This window comes from Saccostrea cucullata, unplaced genomic scaffold (genome assembly GCF_032062105.1).
Source record: "Saccostrea cucullata isolate Sc308-1 unplaced genomic scaffold, CSIRO_AGI_Scuc_v1 ctg391, whole genome shotgun sequence".
Taxonomy (NCBI): Eukaryota; Metazoa; Mollusca; class Bivalvia; order Ostreida; family Ostreidae; genus Saccostrea; species Saccostrea cuccullata.
In genome coordinates, this window is record NW_026938695.1 from 45,393 (window position 1) to 71,105 (window position 25,713).

At 34.5% G+C, this 25,713-nt stretch overlaps 2 protein-coding genes and 1 long non-coding RNA gene across 3 annotated transcripts; 2 read left to right on the forward strand and 1 right to left on the reverse strand.

The window, feature by feature from the left end:
• Nucleotides 1-1,620: 1,620 nt before the first annotated feature.
• LOC134250964 (uncharacterized) lies at nucleotides 1,621-15,360 on the forward strand. The gene is made up of 15 exons (XM_062733326.1): nucleotides 1,621-1,899; nucleotides 3,946-4,046; nucleotides 4,861-5,006; nucleotides 5,264-5,372; nucleotides 6,081-6,190; nucleotides 6,632-6,756; nucleotides 7,175-7,305; nucleotides 7,962-8,129; nucleotides 8,295-8,422; nucleotides 8,751-8,902; nucleotides 9,041-9,111; nucleotides 9,524-9,662; nucleotides 9,837-10,112; nucleotides 10,208-10,393; nucleotides 15,119-15,360. Exons 1-15 carry the CDS (start codon nucleotides 1,761-1,763, stop codon nucleotides 15,358-15,360), a joined length of 2,223 nt encoding a protein of 740 aa, XP_062589310.1. The 5' UTR covers nucleotides 1,621-1,760.
• Nucleotides 15,361-17,473: 2,113 nt separating this feature from the next.
• On the reverse strand, nucleotides 17,474-19,570 carry LOC134250968 (uncharacterized). Its single transcript, XM_062733334.1, has 3 exons — nucleotides 19,281-19,570; nucleotides 18,748-18,921; nucleotides 17,474-17,842 (listed from the first exon to the last, which is right to left on the reverse strand). The coding sequence occupies exons 1-3, from the start codon at nucleotides 19,567-19,569 to the stop codon at nucleotides 17,604-17,606; spliced, it is 702 nt and encodes a 233-aa protein (XP_062589318.1). The 5' UTR covers nucleotide 19,570; the 3' UTR covers nucleotides 17,474-17,603.
• A 3,584-nt stretch (nucleotides 19,571-23,154) lies between these two features.
• Nucleotides 23,155-24,700, forward strand: LOC134250987 (uncharacterized). Its single transcript, XR_009988638.1, has 2 exons — nucleotides 23,155-23,910; nucleotides 24,279-24,700. It is a non-coding gene; the product is annotated as an uncharacterized LOC134250987 (long non-coding RNA).
• Nucleotides 24,701-25,713: the final 1,013 nt, after the last annotated feature.

A 25,713-nucleotide genomic window follows, 5' to 3' on the forward strand; every position in this document is an offset into this window, starting at 1 on the left:
AATGCTGTTGAATAAAATTTTGCCTTTGACTTTTAAATTTCATTGCACAAAAAGTGCACGTAATTGGGATTCCTCTTCATAAATTCTTCTATGCTCTTGCCGATTGGGTTCCTGTTTGAAAAATTCTCCACAAAAATCACAAACCTGACTGATACTGTAACGTGTACATGAAGTAAGAACATGCATTACTTTTGTGAATTTGTTCATGTATGTAAGCTCTAAATTATGTATACAGATTTCTGAAACCTTTGCTGTAATTTAGATTTGCAAAGGGTGTGATGTTTTCCTCATAGAACATTAACTTGCAAATCAGATGATAGTATAATTAAAACATGATAAATATTTCCCATAAAATGTCTGGTTTCTCTGACATCGGTTCATTAGATCTTTTGCAGTTTTTCTCTGACATCGGTTCATTAAATCTATTGCAGTTTTTCTCATTGGTTCATTAGATCTATTAAATGCAGTTTTTCTCATTGGTTCATTAGATCTATTAAATGCAGATCAAGTCTTTTCAGCCTTTGAATGCCTTTTCATGACCCCGCAAGTACAATTTCTGACCCAAGCAGTGACTTTTAAGTGTCACGTATTGCAAGGCCTTTGTAATGTCCCCAAAGTCCCAAATGGTTTTCCGCACTTTTTTCTAAATGTTTAAAGATATTGATGAGGTGTGTCTAACTCTTGATGAGTTAAAGTTCGAGTTTGCATTTTATTCCGCTTCAATAATTGTTTATGGAATTACGACATTTTCAAGTTTTAAGGATTTTCCGCAATATTTTTTTCTTATCGAAAGACGTTGAGCCATCGAACATCGAATCTGAGGATATTGACATGTGTATTTCTTGAAAAAAAACAAAACCTAAAGATCTGGGTTGAGACTCCATGATTTGAAATTTATACTCAAAAAATTCTTACTACATGAGCAGGAAAACACTCATTTACCATTTAAAAATCAGTATGTCGTTAATTTTTTATACAAAAATATTGCGGCTGTGGTTTATATTGACTCTATAAGAAGGGGGGGGGGGGTCCTACTCTGAGAAAGAAAGAGGGCCGGGGAAATTTGGCTCTAGAATGAGATTTCCCCTCGAGGGGAAATCCTACTCTAGAATACGATTTCCGGGAGGAAAACTGACTCTGGGGAAAATCCTACTCTACAACACCGATATGCCATACCATCCAGTAAAACAACGAAAGCAGGGAACCACCAGTCTTTGAATTTGTTTGTTCTTTTTTTCTTTCTTTCTATATATATTTTTTAAAGCTAGCTATAGAATATAACAATAGATACAGTAATCAAGATATTCATAATTTATCCTTTTCATTCACAACATTAAAGAAAGATAATGTGTGTAAAAAGACGTTTTAGAATACGAAGAAGAATTAACAATTGAAGAATTATAATTACAGATTTAATGAAGATACGAGATAAAACGTCTTTGTTATTTGCTGTACATCAAACTGACTTTCTTTTCTGTTGATCTTTGCACATACTTCATATCATCGGAAAAAAATCCTGCCCTTTCAGAATGTTTCTTTGATCATTTTTTATACACCATAAATATAAGAAAAAAACCCTCTCGGCCAAATCATTGTAGATTTTTGCCAGCATGAGCATTTACAGTCAGCTTCTCATATATTTTTCCCTATACATTATTTTTAACTGCCGGGGGGTTGATTCGGCTTTTGAACACGATGTGACCCCCAGCTGTCCCGAGTCAGCGAAGGAATGTACCTTTGACTTACACGTGAACTACATAATGACCATGGTTTCTTATAATTGGACCATTAACGAAGGCAATCCAGTTCTCTACAAAAATGGAATGTTTATCAGGAAAAGCTCAAATGAAAATGAAGAAATGATGCATTCTTGTGACGAATCACCTATGTCCTCAGAAGGTAGGTTGACATTGATGCCTTCAGAAGGTATAGATTGACTTTAGATGCCTCCAGAAGGTAGGTTGACTTTAGATGCCTACAGAAGGTATAGATTGACTTTAGATGCCTCCAGAAGGTATAAGTTGAGTTTGATGCCTACAGAAGGTATAGGTTGACTTTTGATGCCTACAGAAGGTATAGGTTGACTTTTGATGGCTTCAGAAGCTACATGTAGGTTCAGTCAAGATGCCCGAAACCAATTACAAGTAACTACATTCAGAAGGTATGTGAAGTTACGATTGGTGCAGCCTTCAGAAGGTAGGTTAGAAGTCTAAGTCTACAAAATGCAGGCTAAATAATCTATAGATGTTATCAGACGTAGGTTTGAAGATTTTTACTTCCACAGAAGGAAGGCTAGGTGTGTATGTGCTAAGAGGGCAGACTTTGATTTTATGTTCTCAGAAGACAGACAGAGTGTCCATGTCATCAGAAGGTAGGCTAAGTGTCCATGTCCTCAGAAGGTAGGCAGAGTGTCCATGTCATCAGAAGGTAGGCAGAGTGTCCATGTCATCAGAAGGTAGGCTAAGTGTCCATGTCATCAGAAGGTAGGCAGAGTGTCTATGTCCTCAGAAGGTAGACATGCAGGGAGTCTATGTTCTCAGAAGCTAGGTAGAGTGTCCATGTCATCAGAAGGTAGGCAGGGAGTCTATGTTCTCAAAAGGTAGGCAGAGTTTCCATGTCATCAGAAGGTAGGCAGAGTGTCCATGTCATCGAAAGGTAGAGAGTGTCCATGTCATCAGAAGGTAGGCAGAGTGTCCATGTCATCGAAAGGTAGAGAGTGTCCATGTCATCAGAAGGTAGGCAGTGTCCATGTCATCAGAAAGTAGGCAGTGTCCATGTCATCAGAAGGTAGGCAGTGTCCATGTCATCAGAAAGTAGGCAGTGTCCATGTCATCAGAAGGTAGGCAGAGTGTCCATGTCATCAGAAAGTAGGCAGTGTCCATGTCATCAGAAAGTAGGCAGTGTCCATGTCATCAGAAAGTAGGCAGTGTCCATGTCATCAGAAGGTAGGCAGTGTCCATGTCATCAGAAGATAGGCTAAGTGTCCATGTCATCAGAAGATAGGCTAAGTGTCCATGTCATCAGAAGATAGGCTAAGTGTCCATGTCATCAGAAGGTAGGCAGAGTGTCACTGTCATCAGAAGGTAGGCAGAGTGTCCATGTCATCAGAAGGTAGGCGGAGTGTCCATGTCATCAGAAGGTAGGCGGAGAGTCCATGTCATCAGAAGGTAGGCAATGAGTCATCAGAAGGTAGGCAGAGTGTCCAAGTCATCAGAAGGTAGGCAATGAGTCCAAGTCATCAGAAGGTAGGCAATGAGTCCAAGTCGTCAGAAGGTAGGCAATGAGTCCAAGTCGTCAGAAGGTAGGCAATGAGTCCAAGTCATCAGAAGGTAGGCAATGAGTCCAAGTCGTCAGAAGGTAGGCAAGGAGTCCAAGTCATCAGAAGGTAGGCAAGGAGTCCAAGTCATCAGAAGGTAGGAAGGTAGTCGAAATCATCAGAAGGTAAGAAGGGAGTTCAAGTCATCAGAAGGTTTCAAAGTCCTCAGAAGGTAGGCTAGGTCTGTATGTCATTAGAAAGCAGACATACAGTTCATGTCTTTGGTAAGAGAACATGTCAATAAGTAATCTCGGTATTTTATCGTACGTACGACATCTATATTCAATAGGTTTATAAATCTTATTTTAAAGTTGCATTTCAAGTCGCAAGTGTCACTTGTTGAGAAGACTTGAAAAATGAATATAAGAGAAAAACTAGGTGACCATTTGATTGAGATATTTTAATTCAGATGTTAATGAATATCAAAATTCTGTCTTAACACTGTTTTGTTTACATAAAAAGTCTTTTTTTTTAAATTTCATTTTCAAAATGTATACGTTTAATAATTTAATGCAGAAAATACAAGAAAACTTTAAAGAATGGTAATTTAACACAACTTTGTAAGACTTTTCTTTTTCCTTCTTTTTTATTTTGCCCGTCGATTTGATTGTGAATTATTTGATTGTTAGAAATGAAGGAGGTGATAACTGCTGATGGTAACTACAGATTTATGTTCGCCATAAACAACCAGTTTCCCGCACCAACACTCACTGTGTATGAAAATCAAAGAGTAAGTCAATAGCATGGTACACGTATATTCTTTTAAAGAACATTTGAAAAGGTCATTAAGTTATTGTGACAATTTCCATTTTGCATATTAATAACATGTATAGAGAAAATTGCTTTAATTTGAAATTAGATTTCATGGATAACTTCCATTTCACGTAGAAAACCTAATAAAGAATTAAGAGTTTGTAATGACGTTAGAAAATGGGGTAAATCTCTTTTTCCAACATTCTATTAAGTTTCACAACTGAAAAACTAGAAGAAACTGGGACATAGGAATTATTTCATTGGGTTACTGAAAAACAAAATGCATTCAGAGAACATGTTTTTAAATGCTTTTCGAGTGACGAGAGGTGTAAAGGTTTTTTGATTTGTAGTAAGGGTGTTCCACATGCTGTTCAATGATATATTTTTTCAAAAGTTTTTTTTAATAGTAAAAATATATAAGGGAATGATCTTAGTTTAAAATTAAATCAAATATCAAATATTGTTCGCTGTATATCATAAATATGCATATATATAACATGTATATTGTAAAATTTACAGCAATTAGTTGAAAAATCATAATTCAAGTTTAAGTGAATGAAAAAACCGAGAGTAACAGTGAATATTATCTCAAAAAATCTATAAAAATATGAATCTTTGAAGTGCCCAAAGGCATACAATGTAAACCAAAGACCCCTGAAAATTCAAGAAGTGGGATCGGATGCCGAGGAGGAGTAAACATCCCCTGTTTATCGGTCGCACCCGATACATGTATGAGCCCAATGTATTGATTAGGTAGATGGGATATATCTGTATGAAGTTTTTCTATATAGGTGAGAATTCATGTCCACAATGACTTAGTGAATGAAGCTTTGACGCTCCACTGGCATGGACTATCTCAAAATGGCTCTGTTTGGATGGACGGTGTTTCCATGGTAACACAATGTCCGATACTTCCGGGACAGACGTTTACATACCTGTGAGTAATTTATAAATGTCATCAGCTTGTGTTGCTCTGCAAAAACGTACGATTATTATAGATTATGCTTGCTGCAGAACTGTAGCGTTATGGGTCAAAGACTAATATAAAAAAAAAAAACCACGATAACGCTATGTACAATTCTGCAGCTATGATTATGCAGACTGTTTTGAATGTACATTTATCTTTTAACATTCATTTTTTTTCAATGCAAATTATGATTCAAAAATACAATCCAATGTTTGAATATTTATAAGCTTTACAGCCAGTCCCCGAGGAACCCATTGGTATCACGCTCATCACGGGACAATGAGGTCCTCAGGACTTGCAGGTGCCTTTATCGTACTTCCTCGAAAAGAAAAGGAGGTATATCATGTATATATATAGGTTTTTGATTCCAGTTTTTTTCATTTTATGTCAGATTTTTATGCCAATTCAGCTCTTCAGTCATCAATTTTCCTTACTTATGTAGCTATATATACTCATCACCTGTATATGGGTTTATTTTTCCCAGTTGCTAAGATACGCAAGAATATGCTCTACATATAGACAATTTCTAAAAACTATTTGCAAATAAGTTGATGAATCAATGATATCGGAATGCTTCAATTTGCAAGTTTTTTGGTCGATACAATGCCCTTGTCAGAAAATACAATTTATCGTTGAGTCAAGTGTGACTGTCGTTTTTCATGCTAATTGTTAGTTCATTATTTACACACTGAATTTACTAATGTTTTTAAGGCGTGTGTGATCAAGCCTCTATGGCACCAGCTTCCTCTCGTATTTCCGTGGTTGCTCTTTTCCTGATTTGTACTGCTGAATACTGTTTGTCATCTTCATATATATTTCTTTGTAAAATTTTATATCTAAAAAATTCATTTTAAAGAAATTCTATATCTATAATGCCGTAGTTCTTAGCAAACCAAGAAAAGAGGAATTAATTCAACAAAATAAATATATATTCTGCAGTATATACATGTACGTCTACATGAACGTGAACTTTTTCAAGGTAAAAGCACCGTACACTTTAAATGTTCCGATCCCATATCATAAACATTTGTTTAATTGTGTTAGAGAACAGATATTCCAAAAACTGACAAAGACGTTGTATTCATGTTCCAAGACTGGAGCTTTCCAGAAAGCGACGTGCAGATGGTCTTGTACGAGGAATGGTACATGCAAACGTAAGTACAACATCATTCATAAGTGTTTATTAGCTCGAACTGAAGGCTCAGTTGAGCTTTTCTGATCAAATTTGTCCATTGTCTGTGATTATCGTCATTGTCCTAAACTTTTTACAATTTCATCTTCTTCTCCATACCCACTAATTTAGAACCATTTTTGAGCAAGTTTGCTCAGAGTATCCATAGATTATTGCATAGACCTAGAGTTTTAGGTCTATGGTTATTGTGAAGGAAATTTAATTTGTGCAATGAAGGACCACATTGACATCATATTTCAAAGGGATATAATTGTAAAAAAAACTATTAAAAAAAAAATCACTGGCTCATTAGAACCAGTGTGCCAGAAAAAGATAAAACTCATATGCATTAGAGCTTCCAATTTACTGTCCACATGCTTAAAAATCAGATGCCAGTGTATCTAAAACCTCTATCTTGATATAGTCTACGGTTTGTGAAGAACATGGATAAAGACAAGTGTTTAGAAGCCAAGCTTAGCTATGACGGTTCTCACTCTAGTATGACGATGCCTTACACCAACACCCTGGTCAACGGGAAAACTAAGTACTGTACGTTAACTGTTTTTCTCCTTAATATGTTTTGGAGATTCGGATTCCTACGGACTTGAATAACATCTTACATGACTTATAAACTGTTAAATACTTTTAATAGGAGACTTATAATTTTGGTTTGATTAAGGGATGGATATATTAAAAATATCTAATTTAAATTTTATTTTTTCATAATTAATTTGGCATAGTAATGCAAATATACAAATCAAGTTTATACAAAACTGTAATTTGAATAAAACTTCAAGTTTATCGTACATGTATTTAGAGAAATTAAATAATATTATATATTATAATGTTTGTAATCTTTTAATTTTTCATATTTTAAAAAAAGTGCTAAAAATCAAAGGTATACATATAACATCTAAAGTTTATAGGTCAGCAATACAATTTACATTTACTTGTAAGTACATTTTAGTTTCAAGTGACAGCTCTGATCAGCAGCGAGCCCTCCCATTAGAAGTCTTCAACGTCACTTCTGATAGCTACACACGATTCCGGCTGATAAACTCAGCTCTGTCGGGGGAATACAAAATCTCCATTGACAAGGTTCACACTTACATAAGTTTTAATATATCATTAATTATTTCTCAGTTCTCTGTAAGTAAAGAATGGTCGGAAATTTAACTCATCAGTGTAAGTTCTAAGGACGTTTGATGTACATTTTTAAACTCCTTTGAAAGAGAAATAATGCTTTGATTTCCCTCATTGAATTCCCTTATTGTTTGTAAGCTAATATGATATCTTCTATTGTAAACCCTTGTTTAACAGGACATAACATTGTTCATGTTGTTATTGATGTGCTTGATGAGCGATTGATTGAAAGCAGTCGAAAGACCCCGTTTGTGTTTCTACAAGTACATTTTTACAGTTGAAGAAGTTATAAGAAATGCTTAGCCCTTTTCCAAAGTTATGAAATTCTAGCTGCAATAATGTAGCCGTCTCCATTTTTTTTTTAAATATGCCCCCCCCCCAAAAAAAAAATCCTTGTATTTTCGATATTGTTTCCTTGATTTTTACCAAGCAGTCAAAATTAAAGCATTCAAAAGATGAAATTCATGCAAAGTGCTTGTAAAAAAAATCTTTTAATCCGTAAGTTTAATGTCGTCTGGTCACGATTCCAGTTTCAGGTAGAACGAAGTTTGTTATCAATAGCCCATTCACAATTTGTTTGCAAAGGTTATTAAAGTATTTTTTGCGCACAGCACAAACTTCTGCTGGTAGGCACGGATGGTGCAGAGATAGCTCCCGTCTGGGTCGACTTCCTTATAATTAATGGAGGAGAAAGTTATGACGTCATTCTGTATGCAAATTCTACTCCAGATAATTACTGGATACGAATAGAAACAACAGACGTCATGGATGCCCACTTTGTGAGTGACCGTGGTTTTTAATAAAAAAAAAAATGATTTATATGATAATTTGAATGAGTGTTTAAAATGAATCAAATTATGATTTTCAACAGAGAAATCATTTTAATTCGTTGGGAGTGAAATTCAATTTTCATGGGCTTTTAAAATTTGGTACACTTTCATTAGAATCCAGTGAAACCAAACATAAGCTTTGCGCAGCTCCACTACCAAGAAGCGGACGATAAATTACCTGAATCCGAAGAGAGGGAGTGTTTGAGAGAGGAACCTTGTGTAATGTCAAACTGTCATTGGAGGTACTAAAAACAACAACAGAAAAAAGAAAGAAATATATCATAAATTATCTTATAAATCAGTTTGTTTATGAAAATGGTATATTTCAAGGTATATGCCGCTTGTCATACGATCACGTGCTATTTTTCGCAAACAGATTTTAATGACCAAAGCAATTAGCAATTAACTTCACTTTTATGATAAGCATTATATTTCCTTAAAATTGTCAGCAATTTATCATAAAAAAGATCTATTGAAAAATGTATTGTTAGTACTTCAGTTGATACCACTGATTCAGCTTTGAAAGAAGGCGTCCTTTAATACTACATGTAATGATACAATTTTTTTTAGTCCAGTTGCAATGGCTATAAGAGAACCGAACACCAAGTGTCTGTCAGTGGCGGATCTAAGGGCTACACAGCGAAGTATTGAAGAGACACCTGTACCAGAACCCAGCTCACGTGATGATTTCCAAGAGATTTTTCTAAACTTTAATCCTATAGGTACAGATATTTTTTTTTCTTTTCTTAACAAGCGTCAAACATTTTACATGTCAGTTTCCGGTTCTTTTTGGCTTTCTGAAAATGCAGTTTAAAGTATTAATTTTTAAAGACAATAAAATAACATTTATCTGTTTTTAGGGACTAAAGTGAAGCGTGTTCGTCCTGCAGTAAATTCAATTCACTACAAACACCCTCCTGTTCCTCTGCAGGTGTGGTACAAATTTTCTACTGCAAGTTATTTTGCTTATATATGAAATGCTTAAGACATGCACAGTTAGTGTTAAAGTACAGCCAGAAAGCAATTCACATGTACTCAAACAATATTTGATGTTTCCCCCTACAGGCGTTTAGATCGCTTTCAAAAAAAGTTGAAATCGGACTAAAGCGATCCAAAGGCCGTGTTTCCACCCAAACCCTCATAAAGTAATAAACTTGTCCATTATTGCATATACAAAAATTTTAGAAGCAAATTAAAAGCTGTTACAATTTTTCTGAATACTCTTATTCACGACCAGATCATGCAGATTGTAAGCTAGTCCAAAACTATGTGTGATACCAGATTGAAATGCAGAAAAAATATTATTTTAATTACTATTATATAGTAAACCACTTTACTTGAAGATTTATCCAGACATTGTGAAAGACAAGAACATTGTTTGTGACAACGAACACATGGACAGCTGTGGGGAATTCTGCTGTTGTACTCACGTAGTCAAACTGGCTTCCAAGAAAACCACACAAATTGTCTTACTGGCGGAGGGTAGGTCACGTGATATGCGAAAATATTATTAGCGGGAAACTATTATTCGTCACTTTTCAAAATTTGCAATGAAAATGTAGCTGGAGTAGATGTTATACTAGTATTCAATATGTGTAAATTCGTGTAGATGTCACAATTTGAGAAACTTGTACTTACATGTACTTGTAATTTTAGCTGTACTGGGAACTTTTCATCCAATTCATCTCCATGGAAACCGTTTCCATGTACTAAAATATGGATATCCAGTTATTAACGAAACCACGGGACTAATGGTAGAAACGAACCATGACATAAAGTATTCACGTGACTACAGTAAGGCAAAATGGCGGAATTCGAGCTGGAAATTTGGTAATGTTCCGGGTATAAATATTAAGGATCCGCCCCAGAAAGACACAGTTGTGGTGCCTGGTAAAGGTTACGTTGTTCTACGACTCAAGACGGAAAATCCAGGTACCTTATTTGCTTCATATGATACAAATACCAATACGTGTACCATGGACGTGATTGTTCAGACTTTGCTGTATTTTATATTAAAATATTTTCAGGATTCTGGTTTATCCATTGTCACATTGATAACCACCAGACTATTGGAATGGCGGTCGTTCTACAAGTTGGTGAGCCAGAGGAAATGCCGAAGCCTCCTCCCGGATTTCCGAAATGTCCGAACTTCCAAGTTCACACAGACTCCGAGAAAAATATGCGACCCGGCAGCAAATTCCTGCAACTACCAGGTAACTCAACCAATGTAATACTCAGAGATACCTCTCACTCCCTTATTATGTTCCCCAAACGAAGTTGGGGAACATATTGTTTTTACTCTGTTTCTTATTAGGGTCTTCCGTCTCCAGCGGAAGACCCTTCTATTATTCTTATGTTTCTTTTTCAATTTTCTTATTATTATTCTTTTTCTCTGCACAAATTTTGTGCAGAAGATTTCTCAGAGATGGCTCGATGGATTTGCTTCAAATTTTCAGGGTTGATGTAGGATCATCTGAAGTTTATACCATTTTTTGGACTTTTTAAAAATCACTTCCGGTCTAGAGTTATCGCCCTTTTATTAAAATTCAGCGGACCTTCTTGTCCGTCATTGATCTCAGAAACGACTTGAGCTAGAGCGCTGAAATTTTCAGTGATGATAGAGGACATGTCCCCATGTTACTGGGAGTTTTGGGTAGTTTCCGGAAGTACCTAGTATGGAAGCTCGGTAGGGGTCAAAATTTAGGACACGAATCACGAGTGATTTTTGGAAACATTTTGCATCATATCTTTTAAAGTATAAATATTTTGTAAGAACATACTGAACAATATTTGTGCCGAATGACAAGATCTTTCATATGATTTCGTAAAAAAAGTGCTGACTCATCAAATTAAGGACCAAAAGGGGCTAAAAGTATTTTTTCGATAACTATTTTATAGTCAATATTTTGTTATACATTAATGAAGCAAAAATGTTTATCTCAACAATCTACAACTGTATATTATGATTTTAATATAGTATGGTACATAATTAGGGGTCACAAGGGGCCAGAATGATAAATCTTTGACGCTTTATATCTCGAAAGTGAGAAATATTTTGACAAGTAATGTTGAACAAAAGATGTTCAAAATCATGTTCTGAACAATATGCAACCTTTCATTTTTTGCTAAACGTCCCCATTAGGGAGTTGAAGGGTTGGCCCCTTAATCTTTCTTTTGCAAATAACTCGAAAACGAAAAAGAATCTCTGAATAGTTGTTGAACAAAAAGTGTTCAAAATTGTAAGAGCTTCAAGATGATATCCAGAAAAAGGGGCTGGACACTCAAATTAGGGGCCAAGAGGGGCTTAAAGTCTTTTTTCGATAACTCTTTAACAGTCAATATTTTGTTATACATTACTGAAGCAAAAATGTTTATTTTAACAATCTACAACTGCATATTTGGATTTTAATATCGTATATTACATAATAAGGGGCCACAAGGGGCCAGAAGGCTAGATCTTTGACGCTTTATATCTCGAAAGTGAGAAATATTTTGACAAGTAATATTGAACAAAAGATGTTCAAAATCATGTTCTGAACAATATGCAACCTTTCATTTTTTGCTAAACGTCCCCATTAGGGAGTTGAAGGGTTGGCCCCTTAATATTTCTTTTGCAAATAACTCGAAAACAAAAAAGAATCTCTGAATAGTTGTTGAACAAAAAGTATTTAAAATCTTAAAAGCTTTAAAATGAAATCCAGGAAAAGGGGCTGGGTGCTCAAATAAGGGGCCATAAGGGGCTAAAAGTATTTTTTCGATAACTCTTTAACAGTCAAGAATTTGTTATACATTAATGAAGCAAAAATGTTTATTTTAACTATCTACAACTGTCTATTATAATTTTAAAGTCGTACATTACATAATAAGGGGCCACAAGGGGCCAGAAGGCTAAATCTTTGACGCTTTATATCTCGAAAGTGAGAAATATTTTGACAAGTAATGTTGAACAAAAGATGTTCAAAATCATGTTCTGAACAATATGCAACCTTTCATTTTTTGCTAAACGTCCCCATTAGGGAGTTGAAGGGTTGGCCCCTTAATCTTTCTTTTGCAAATAACTCGAAAACGAAAAAGAATCTCTGAATAGTTGTTGAACAAAAAGTGTTCAAAATTGTAAGAGCTTCAAGATGATATCCAGAAAAAGGGGCTGGACACTCAAATTAGGGGCCAAGAGGGGCTTAAAGTCTTTTTTCGATAACTCTTTAATAGTCAATATTTTGTTATACATTACTGAAGCAAAAATGTTTATTTTAACAATCTACAACTGCATATTTGGATTTTAATATCGTATATTACATAATAAGGGGCCACAAGGGGCCAGAAGGCTAGATCTTTGACGCTTTATATCTCGAAAGTGAGAAATATTTTGACAAGTAATATTGAACAAAAAATGTTCAAAATCATGTTCTGAACAATATGCAACCTTTCATTTTTTGCTAAACGTCCCCATTAGGGAGTTGAAGGGTTGGCCCCTTAATCTTTCTTTTGCAAATAACTCGAAAACGAAAAAGAATCTCTGAATAGTTGTTGAACAAAAAGTGTTCAAAATTGTAAGAGCTTCAAGATGATATCCAGAAAAAGGGGCTGGACACTCAAATTAGGGGCCAAGAGGGGCTTAAAGTCTTTTTTCGATAACTCTTTAACAGTCAATATTTTGTTATACATTACTGAAGCAAAAATGTTTATTTTAACAATCTACAACTGCATATTTGGATTTTAATATCGTATATTACATAATAAGGGGCCACAAGGGGCCAGAAGGCTAAATCTTTGACGCTTTATATCTCGAAAGTGAGAAATATTTTGACAAGTAATATTGAACAAAAGATGTTCAAAATCATGTTCTAAACAATATGCAACCTTTCATTTTTTGCTAAACGTCCCCATTAGGGAGTTGAAAGGTTGGCCCCTTAATATTTCTTTTGCAAATAACTCGAAAACAAAAAAGAATCTCTGAATAGTTGTTGAACAAAAAGTATTCAAAATCTTAAAAGCTTTAAAATGAAATCCAGGAAAAGGGGCTGGGTGCTCAAATTAGGGACCAAAAGGGGCTAAAAGTCTTTTTTCGATAACTCTTTAACAGTCAAGAATTTGTTATACATCAATGAAGCAAAAATGTTAATTTTAACTATCTACAACTGTAAATTATGATTTTAAAGTCGTACATTACATAATAAGGGGCCACAAGGGGCCAGAAGGCTAAATCTTTGATGCTTTGTATCTCGAAAGTGAGAAATATTTTGACAAGTAATGTTGAACAAAAGATGTTCAAAATCATGTTCTGAACAATATGCAACCTTTCATTTTTTGCTAAACGTCCTTATTAGGGAGTTGAAGGGCTGGTCCCTTAATATTTCTTTTGCGAATAACTCAAAAACGAAAAAGAATCTCTGAATAGTTGTTGAACAAAAAGTGTTCATAATCCTAAGAGTTTTAAAATGTTTTGAAGAAAAAGGGCTGATCCCTAATATTAGGGGCCGTGAGGGGCCAAAAGTCGATTTTTGAAGTCTTTATTGTTCAATGTCTTTGTACAGATTATGGAAAATCAATACTTTAGAGAGAAAATCTCATTCAAAATCTTATCTCATCTCATCAAGAATCGAACGGAAGACCCACTCGTTGTTCACAACGAGATCGTATCTAGTTATTATTATTTTTCTTCTTCCTGGGCACTTTTTTGTCCGCGAATGATCTCGTAAACTACACATCCAACTAAGGTGAAATGTTTTTAGGGTCAGTAGACATGTTATGTAGATTTGCGGAACGAAGGTCATTTTGCGCGCACGTGCTTGCAAGAGCGCGCACGTGCAACACGTGAATGACCAATATAATGTATATTGCCGTAACTTTTCTATTTTTTGATGAAATGTTTTGAAACTCATAATGTAAGAATGTATAAGTAGTATAAACAAAATGACGCAGTCAATATGGCAAGATCTCACGCGCATGCACGTGCGCTACGCTCTGATTGGCTGAAACTAAAGTCTCAATATCTTTCTTGTTTTTTGACGAAATCCTTTGAAATTTTGAACATAGAAATGTATTAAGATATCCTACAAAATGACATATAACAATTATCATGAAATCACGTGCATGCACGTGCGCTGCAATCTGATTGGCTGAAATTTTAAATAGCTATAACTCCCTTGGTTTTCAACCAAACAGAATGGGATTTGGAACATAGATATATATAATGGACTTCTACAAAAAAGTATGGTCACCATGCACATGCATGCACGTGCGTGTACTAATGCTGCAATCTGATTGGCTGAAACTTAAAACAGCTATAACTCCCTTGGTTTTCAATCAATCAGGTTGGGATTTGGAACAAAGATACATATAATGGACTTCTATAAGAAGGTATGGTCACCATGCACATACATACACGTGCGTGTACGTGCGCTACAATCTGATTGGCTGATACTTTAAACAGCTATAACTCCCTTGGTTTTCAACCAAACGGGGTGGGATTTAGAACATAGATAGATGTAATGGACTTCTACAAGAAGGTATGGTCACCATGTTCATGTATGCACGTGCGTGCACGTGAAATGGGTAAAATCAAAAATACACTTGAATGAGCGTTTTTTTTTTATACTTTTGGATTAAATACTTTAATATTTAGCATATTAAAACATATAGATTGTGTAGAGAATATGATATGGTCATTACGCACATGCATTAACATGCGCAAGTGTGCAATGATAAAATTTGAATGAACATAGTACACTTCTGGGTAAACGTTGTTAAAGTCTCAAATGCATAAAGTTTGTCTTATTTAATTACGCTTACAGGGAATATGACTATAAAAGGGAGTTGGGGAGCGTTTGGGGAATATCTGTAACGGTCCCCGTTACAATTAGCACTAGTTTTCTCATGTTTTTTTTTAATTATACCCATTATATACGGATTCTTTTGAACCTTTTTCACTATTTTAGCAATTGATAGTTCAACCAATAGTGACAAACCTGAGCTAGGAAACAGTTCCGAAGAACACGTCTTTATTATAAACTACACCACGTATACCACCTTGGTGGCGTTCCTGGTGGTGTTCGTCTTCGGGTTCGTCGTTCTGTGTTTGGTGGTGGTCAGCAAACACTGCAACAGGAAATGTCTGACCTCTAGATACCTGGGATACGATCTGATTGAAAATGAAGATCGCGTTATATATCCTAAGTAAAGAATGAATGACAATCAGGGCAAATACTAAGTAATTGATGATGAGTGAAAATGTCATATTGTTAATGAAATAATGAAATTAATAATATTTATTTTTATCATAATTATGTCATTGATTGTTTTGGTCCTAAAATATATGTTTTCTGTTAAAAAATCTATAAACACCATGTGAATTTTCTTCTGTATGAAATACTTACAGTATTCGCAATGACGATTGAAATCGTAAAATAAAAAATATATAGTTAAAATGCTATTGTAATATTACTTAGATTAGGGTCTTTTTTTAAAAAAAAAAATATTAAACTAAAAACCATAATCTTGACACTAAGTTGAAAAAAATGCATATAATGCAAAGTATATTTTATTTCATTATTTCTTTCCTCATTTAAAAAAAATGGGGCTTTTTTTTTGTTTTTGTGAAATGAACATAGAATTCATAAATAGTTAGTGATGTGGTTTTGCTAAGTCCCCTCAAGAAGTCGTTCTCTTATTGAGAAGACGCAAACACCTGTCGTTGAAGTGCTGCAGATTAAGGCATGTAATCACTTTTAAGGAATGAAGTACATTTTTTCTGCCAACACCTTCTCATTTTTGAGGAGTGAAGGATATCTTTCTTCCAACACCTTCTTCTCATTTTTGAGAAGTAAAGGATTTCTGCCAACACCTTCTCATTTTTGAGGAGTGAAGGATATTTTTCTGCCATTATCTACTCATTTTTGAGGAGTGAATGATATTTTTCTGCCAATGCCTACTCATTTTTGAGGAGTGAAGGATATTTTTCTGCCAACACCTTCTTCTCATTATTGAGGAGTGAAGAATATTTTTCTGCCAACACCTTCTTCTCATTATTGAGGAGTGAAGGATATTTTTCTGCCAACACCTACTTATTTTTGAGGAGTGAAGGATATTTTTCTGCCAACATCTTCTACTCATTTTTGAGGAGTGAAGGATATTTTTTCTGCCAACACCTTCTTCTCATTATTGAGGAGTGAAGGATATTTTTCTGCCAACACCTTCTACAGCACAGGGCTTCTGTTTACACAGTCTCATCCGAAGGACTGGTCTTTACATCCTGTTGGATTCGCGATGTCATGTTCAACGCCTCTTAACTTATTCTTTAAGTCAATGCTTTAATAAAAAATGCGCCATACGGGCCACTCTATAGCTATAGATTTAAGTATAAGTAATTTGACAGAACGAATGTAGACATCTCCGCTATGATAATTATTTTTTGGCTACTTATGCATGGTAGACTTTGCGTAAGTTTGTGATCTAGGAATTCAAAAACCAGACACATGAATCTTTCATATTATAAATTTAGTCAGTTCAGTTATAAAGATATCACAAGAAAATACGTATATATCTAAATAGCAATTATTTCAACCGTAACGTATGTCTTGGTAATTTTTATGCGCCCGGATCGATAGATCCGGGGCGTATATTGTTTTTGTCCTGTCTGTTTGTCTGTTTATCTGTTTGTCTGTTTGTCTTTCTGTCTGTTGTCAACTTTAACCTTCGCCAAAACTTTTGAACCATGAGAGATAGAGACTTCATATTTGGTATGCATACTCCACTAATAAAGTTCTTTCAAATGACATCAAGGTCAATGACCTTGTGACCTTGACTGTGACCTATATGCTAAAAATAGCTTTTTCAACTGTTTGCCATAACTTTTGAACCATAAGAGATAGGGACTTCAAATTTGATATTCATACTCCACTAATAAAGTTCTTTCAAATGACATCAAGGTCAATGACCTTGTGACCTTGACTGTGACCTATATGCTAAAAATAGCTTTTTCCTCTTTTTGCCATAACTTTTGAACCATAGCAGATAGGGACTTCATATTTAGTATGCATACTCCACTAATTAAGTTCTTTCAAACAACACCAAGGTCAATGACCTTGTGATCTGACTGTGACCTATATGCTAAAAATAGCTTTTTCGATATTTGTTGATGCTGGGCGCATAGTGTTTCACAAACACATCTTGTTTTTTCTATCTAAAAATATATTAACGCTCTGTATTATATCTTAAGCATATGTTATACACAAAATTCCTAAGTTATGAAACTATAATGAGTTTTATTATTAAAGGAGATGAAAAGATGAACAATAGTAATTAGTCTTACAAATGTCAATCACGACCAATGAAAACCATATACCCCTGCAGTACTAGACGTGGGATAACCAAAATAAAGTGGAAATCTTTCAAAATCTCTTTTAATAATTTTCAGCCTAACGCTCAATCAGCTACTTCTGCCTCACATAGGTAGGACATCATTTTGGTACCATTATTGTCGAACCATTTATATCCGTCCTTCGCTTCCGCTCTTTTTCGTGTTTCTTCGGGATAAGTACAATGCTTGTTGTATTTCCAGTTCTCATAGGTTATAACTGTTTTATCTTCGAAAACCCAGGTACAGTTGTTAGGCAGAAGTTTTCCCTCAATCCATACGCTTGAAGGTGAATTGCACTGGATATCTATATAAAATCATTTTTATATTATCTAACAAGAAGCTTTTTAATAAACGCATTGACTTCAATTTTTCATTCATCAATTTCCCCTACTTATGCAGCAATATACCCTTATCACCTGTGTATTCGGTTTATAACTCTCAGTTGATTCGATAGTATGTTTTACATACGAGTCGAGCAGTTTCTACAACGAAACATGTTATTGACGAACAAGTTGATGAAACAAGAAAAAGGATTCAAAGGAACAATCTTGTTTAAAGATTTTTAGGTTAATTGATACACTGACCTTGTCAGCAAATAGTTTTGATTATTAACTCAAATGCTGTTGGACGTTTTCATTCTTATTGTACGACCATTAGGTACAAATTGAATTGTCTATGGATATTTCTTTTATTTCCTTATCATTTCAAGGAGGAAATGGCTGGTGTGACCAGTTTTCAGGGGATGTTCCCTCTTTGATGGATCCTGATCCTACCTCTCAACTTCTAGAGGTCCGTGTTTACTCTGCTCCTGATTTGCATTCATTAGATGGACTCTGAACTTTCAAGACTACTACACAACTATGGACTCCTTGGGTGTTGAATATGATTTGTCATTCACCAGAAAAATATAAATATTCCTCGAGGCGAAACATTACAGTCATTGCAGTCTTTGAATTTAAAATTAACTTCGTGAATTAAAATTGGGATGTTCGGTGTATTAACAAATTACCAATAATATCTATATATACATGTAGTTAAACTTATTAACTTCTTACAAAATATTTATGATTCCCGTTGAATATTTGTATTAATTTACATGTATTTCAATTATCTATGTGTACATGTACATGATACATGTAAGTGCATAAGGAATGATACTTTTAAAATTCTCCCCTTTATACAAATACAAGTACATGTATATTTACTTACCAAGATATTTTATGAACAGTTGATTTTTTCCTGGGGAGGATATCCTGACAAGATGTCCCCCATCCTTTACACAGTCCAGAAGAGCCGTACTGTAATTTTTTGGCTCCGACACGAATCGGAAGCAGGAGCCCGTGCCATTGTGAGAGAAGTAACTGTAGCCTTTGAAACACAACTCTACAAATCAGTGAAGAATTAGCAAGAACAACGCTTTAATTAAAGGAACCTTAATTTGTAAAAGTTGTTCCTATATGTGATTTTTCAGATAAATGTACCTTTGCTTTATTACACGTAGTACTGTAAAATAACATATTTCCGAGGTGTCAAATTTTCGTGGTTTCAGGAAAATATGTTGGTTCAGAGGGATTGGATTTCGTGGTTGAAGAACTCTCCAGTAGTAATATGTGTAAAATTGCAATTTCATGCCGGACATAAATTCGTGGGTCTCTTCATACCTTGAAAACCACGAAAATTAAACCCCCCAGGAAAATTCGTGATTTCACAGTATTATAAATCTTTGATTTCAAGAAACTTACCTGGCGTTAATATTTTCCAAGGAGTTGAAGCAAAATAATTATTACCAATCGGCTCACATTTACAACAACCGCATCTTTTTGTTGCTGAATGCCACATGCTACTGGATAAAACTCCGTGATTCTTAGAGCAATGCCGGAAACACAACTGAACCGTTGAAATGTGATCATAGTACACATCACATCCGGTGATATTTTTAGATTCAGACAAAAATAAAGTCTGCTGCCGAAAGGTTGCTATGACAACTGAAACAGTGATTACTAGGGATATCACCGATTCTCGATGAAACATCTTTCCCCGTCTTTTGCTAACTGATTAAGAAATTCAAGTTTCGCTTGGTTTCTTGCTTTTAAAACTAAAAAAATATCTTAGAGATTTTAATCTTAGAAAATTAAAGTCTAAGGAAAGTATCAAATATGCATGATCAATATATTGATTGATGAAAATGCAATTAAGTAATGTTCTACATGGTTACTTGAAATTATTCTGAATTGATCAGAGAAGATGAATATCGTCAGGATATCAAATTGTATGTTTTTGCATATATATTAATCAACCTTTACACAACCACGTACGCGATTTTATGTTGAAGAACATTTACCGGAAAAATAAATAATAAAATTCATTTCATTTGAATTATCCATTAATATATATTCAAATGTCTCATGATATACACGAAGAAAATGCTATCTCAAACGTCCGGACGCAAGTTCTTCGGAAGACATGTAAAACCCCGATCCTTTTTCACAGTAGATTCTGTGACGAAAATACCCTTCACTGCTAAATAGTTATTGTGACACGATAGCGGTGTTTTTCTTTGAAGTTTACTGTTCTGTATTAGCAATACAGAACGGGACTGTGGTGGGCGGAGCTACTTTCCGTTCTGTATTAGCCCTGTATACAGTATTGTATTTGCCAACTATTCTGTATCTAAAATACAGCACGGTCTAAAAATAAATCTGATTCAATTTAGCAAAAGCACGTACAAATAGTAAATGCCGATGTTTTCCTATTATAAATTTTGGGGAAATAGCCGGTATTTTCCTGAGAATATAAAATGTCAAAATTGCTCAATTACTTTTTAAAAACATTCCACACAGAATCTACACGTAATTTCGATCCAAACTAAAAGGAAAATTCTCAATAGCGGAAAACATCCTCTGTACGTAATTTAGATCCAAACAAAACGGAAAATTCACGGAAAACATCCACTCTCCCCGTGCAAAATCATTCAGGTCCATTTTTCCGCGTTTTTAATTTTTTAAAATCCTTCTCGCTGACGACAGCCACACGTCTCTTTCACTTCGTTTTTAATGTCGCAATTCAATTTGAAAATAAAAATCCGTGACATCAAAGTACATCGAAAAATTTTCTGTAAATTATCCTGTTTTCGTAAATCCAGTTAAACCAGAATTTTAATACCCCTGAAATATATTATGATAAATCTCCATCTACAATAGATCACAACAATGACGGTTAAATCCTCCAATTTAACCATTAAAACTGACTATCACTCGATTACGTCTACCCCGTTAAACTGTCAAAACTAATCTGACCGAATTTTACGTTTTCCGTGGAAATATATATATACTGCGGATGCGTACTCCCCGTCGGGGCCTCATCTACAGAACTCTAGCGGTTTGGATGCTGCAAAGTTATAAAGTGGGCGGAGCAATTTTTGATTGATCGTGTCACAAATCATTTAGAGAACTCGACAGGTTCTGTATCGTAGATACAAATTTGGGGGTGGAGACTCGTGCTAAAGCACTCGTCCACCCCCAAATTTGTATCTACGATACAGAACCAGTCGAGTTCTCTAAATAATACTTAGTATATACCGACTACAATCGCTACCTTCGCTTGGTGGAATCCATAAATGAATTAAAATACTTAAAGGTACTTTAGATAAACAAACAATATTATAAGTCTGTATAAATTATACTTCAAGATATGGTTGTTACTGCGTTTTAAATTCGCAGAAAAATATTTTAGCTCAACACTCACGCTTAAAGCCAAATAAATTCTATGGTTAATTAATAAATGATTTGTTCACTAAATACAAATTACATTACATGTAAGTCACATTCTGACTTCTCCATTTGCCTGATTATAACAAGAGACAGGAACGGTCAACAGGGGATGCTTACTCCTCCATGGCACCTGATCTAAGCTCTGTACGTATTATTAGAGGCCAGTGTTTTCTGCTTCCTATTTGTTTTATTTTAATTGATTTTTTTGCTTTTGCTTAATGAAGTTTTGTAATCTTTATATCGAAGAATGAATATTATGGACTTTAAAAGTAAACCAATGTTTCTTTTTGCAAAATTTCTTTTTGAGTTTGCGGTGCCAAATTTAGCGAATAACACAATATATGTCAGTACTGAAACCTCGACAACATTTTTTTAACCTCTTGAACTTGGTGATTAACTTGCATTTAAGAAACTTTACCCATTGGTGTAGGCTGTCATTTTTGGCCAACAGTGTCTCATAATCATATCTTGTTCACATAAGCATTACTTGTGACGAAACCTTTCCAGTTATAATTAAAATATTTGATCTCATGACCTTGAAGTTAAACGCAGTTTCAAGAAGCTGTAATCTTGCATTCTTGAATGTACATATTTGTAATTTCATTGAAGTATTTACTAATATTTTCCAAGTCTATTTCATTTTCGAATTCTTAGGAGAAAAAAAATTCTAAGAATTATCTGCTTATCTAAACCTGTGCTATGATATTAAATCTCCTCCGAAGAAAAAATTGTTTGTATCATCTGTTCATAAGTCTCATAATGTGGCAAGACTGCAATAAGACTACAACTGTAGGAGTACATTTAATAGAATTTTACAGAATTTCCTATTCTTAGTTACCATGGCAACATCATTCATCAAAATTTAAAAAAAAAAAAAATAAGACAATTATGTATCTCAGTGTAGTCAACTTTCATGCCACATTATATTATAATCAGACTAAAACTGTATTAGGTGTACATGTAGTATTTTGAAATTATATCCAAGAAATATTATTTTTAGTAACCACGGGAACACCGTTCATTGAAATCAATAAAAAAAAAATCTGTATCTTAGCGTAGTCTACTTGTAAGCCAAGTTATACTGAAATCAGACTAAAACAGTAGGAAGAGTAGCAATTTGAAATTATTTCACAAATTTCTATTTTAGTAACCCAAGCAACACCACTCATCGAAATAAAAGCCAATAAACAGAATTATGTCTCTTAGTGCAGTCTACTTGTGTTCCAAGTTATAATGAGATCAGACTAAAACTGTAGGAAGAGTAGCATTTTGAAAGTATTTCACAGAAATTTCTATTTTTAGTTATCATGACAACATCGTTCATTGAAATTAAAAACAGATCAATAGAATTATGTATTTTAGTGTAGTCTAAATTTTTGACAAATTATATTGAAATCAGACCAAACTGTAGGATTAATATTTTGAAAAATTGTTTCCAGACAGACTGATGACTTGCAACCGCATATTAAGCTCTTCTGGTCTCTGACCAGCAGAGCTAAAAATTAGATAAATAATAAAAATAAAATAGCCGTATTTCAGTTCCCCAATTTCTTTTTAGAAAAAAATTCCAAAACAGATAAATATAAGTAAACACTTTATTTACATGTTCCTTTCGGAGAAAAAGGAAATCAATGTTGCATCAAATTTTACATGAAATAAGCATAAGCATGCAAAAATCCCCTGATAGCTTTTATATTAAGATAAGATAGTTAATATTCTTAAAAATTGTGTACATGTATTAGCAATTGTTTCAGGTCTAGAAATGAGTCTGTGTGTGAAATAAATTGAAATCTCATGACATACACACAGTTATTTAATTTTTAAATGTACATGATTAGTAATTGAGGAAAAGTGTTGTTTGTTCATAAACAAGAGGCCCAAGGGCCTTGAATCGCTCTTCTGATAAATTGTACAACCTATCACTTGTATTTAAAGCCTCTAACCCTAAGTATCCTATTAAAGACCCAAGTTGCATCACCTGACAAAGTTTGATGATTCTTAGCCAATTAGAACTACTTTTTGGTCTACATTCTTGGAAATCACAAAATGCATCAAGTGACAAAGTATGATTATTCTAAGCCAATAAATACCTAAAATACTTAAATATAGCCATACAATGTCGAAAGTAGGTCATCGTGACCTACATTTTAGTCAACATTTTTCAGAGTCCCAAGATGCATCTGCTGACTAAGTTTGATAATTCTAAGCCAATAAATACCTGAGATATTCAAAAGTAGGTCACTGTGACCTACTCTTTAGTCAACATTCTCAGAAAACTCAAGATGCATCAACTGACAAAGTATGATGATTCTTAATCAATAAGTACCAGGGATACTTAAATATAGCCATACAATGTCGAAAGTAGGTCATTGTGACCTACATTTTGGTTGACATTTTTTAGAGTCCCAAGATGCATCTGCTGACCAAGTTTGATAATTCTAAGCCAATAAATACCTGAGATATTCAAAAGTAGGTCACCATGACCTACTCTTAGGTCGACATTCTCCGAAAACCAAAGATGCATCAACTGACAAAGTATGATGATTCTAAATCGATAAGTACTAGAGATACATAAATATAGCCATAAAATGTCAAAAAGTAGGTCACCGTGACCTACTTTTAGGTCAACATTCTCTGAAAAAAAACCAAGATGCATCAACTGACAAAGTTTGATGATTCTAAGCCAATAAGTACCGGAGAATACTTAAATATAGCTATAAAATGTCGAAAGTAGGTCATTGTGACCTACATTTTGATTGACATTTTTTAGAGTCCCAAGATGCATCTGCTGACCAAGTTTGATAATTCTAAGCCAATAAATACCTGAGATATTCAGAAGTAGGTCACTATGACCTACTTTTTGGTTGAAATTCTCTGAAAACTAAAGATGCATCAACTGACAAAGTATGATGATTCTAAACCAATAAGTACTAGAGATACATAAATATAGCCATAAAATGTCAAAAGTAGGTCACCGTGACCTACTTTTTGGTCGACATTCTCCGAAAACCCAAGATGCATCAACTGACAAAGTTTGATGATTCTAAGCCGAAAAGTACTGGAGATACATAAATATAGCCCTAAAATGTCAAAAGTAGGTCACCGTGACCTACTTTTTGGTCGACATTCTCCGAAAACCCAAGATGCATCAACTCACAAAGTTTGATGATTCTAAGCCAATAAATACCTAAGATACTTAAATATAGCCATAAAATGTCAAAAGTAGGTCACCGTGACCTACATTTTGGTCGACATTTTTCAGGGTCCCAAGATGCATCTCTTGACCAAGTTTGATGATCGTAGGTTTGAAGGTAATCAAAATATGCCTTTTAAACAATTTGAAAACAAATGCCTGCAAAATTCTAAAAGTAGGTCACAGTGACCTACTTTTTCTTAAATATGTTTTAAGGTCCCATGATGCAGCAACTTACAAGATTTGATGATTCTAACCCTTTCAGTGCCTGAAATAATGGGATTAAATGTTTTAAAAAGGATAAGTCATAAAGTTCAAAAAGTAGGTCATGGTGACCTACTTTTAAGTTGACGTTGTTCAAGGACCCAAGATGCATCAACTGACTAAGTTTGATGATCATAGGCCTTAAAGTATCCAAAATATGCCTTTAAATCAATTTGAAAACAAATGCCAGCAAAATTTAAAAAGTAGGTCACCGTGACCTACTTTTGAGTTAACATGATGTGAAGTCCTAAGATGCATCAACTTACAAGATTTGATGATCCTAGTCCTTATAGTAAGCAAAATATGAACATTTTTATTAATTGTAAATTTAGGTAAACTTTAAAGTGACCTTGAGACCACGCCCTTTGCCCCAGGGTCATGCCTTGAACAATTTTTAATCTTCAACATATCCTGATCCTTGTATGTAAATTTGGTGAAAATCAGCCTGGTGGTTCTCGAGAAGAAGATTTTTTAGCAACCAGTACTTTTGGTTTTGTTTTCCTGATTATCTCCCCTTGTTTCAGGGTCCCAACCCTTATTTTAGTATAAATGGTAGCCCTTGGGCCAAGGACACCCTGTGACAAATTTGACACGGATTGGCCAAGGGGTTCTTGAGTTATGGCCCATATTCTAAAAAGTTAACGCACACCGCACACCGCACGACGCACACCGCACAAATGGCCATAGCATTAGCTCTTTGAGCCTTTGGCTCAGAAGAGCTAAAAATATACCCGGCAGTCTAATCTATTTACAGTGAATTCAACTGGGCTGAAAAATGCAGATATTCTACGATTTGAGGTACATGTTAAGGGGAAAAATGCATAAATTTAAGATAACTGGGTCCTTTGGAAATACCTTTGGTATTCAAAATCAGGTATCAATGCAAACCAAGTTTTAATAATGTTTGGGTTTTTTTCTTACTTAACATGCTAAAAATTGCACAAGTTT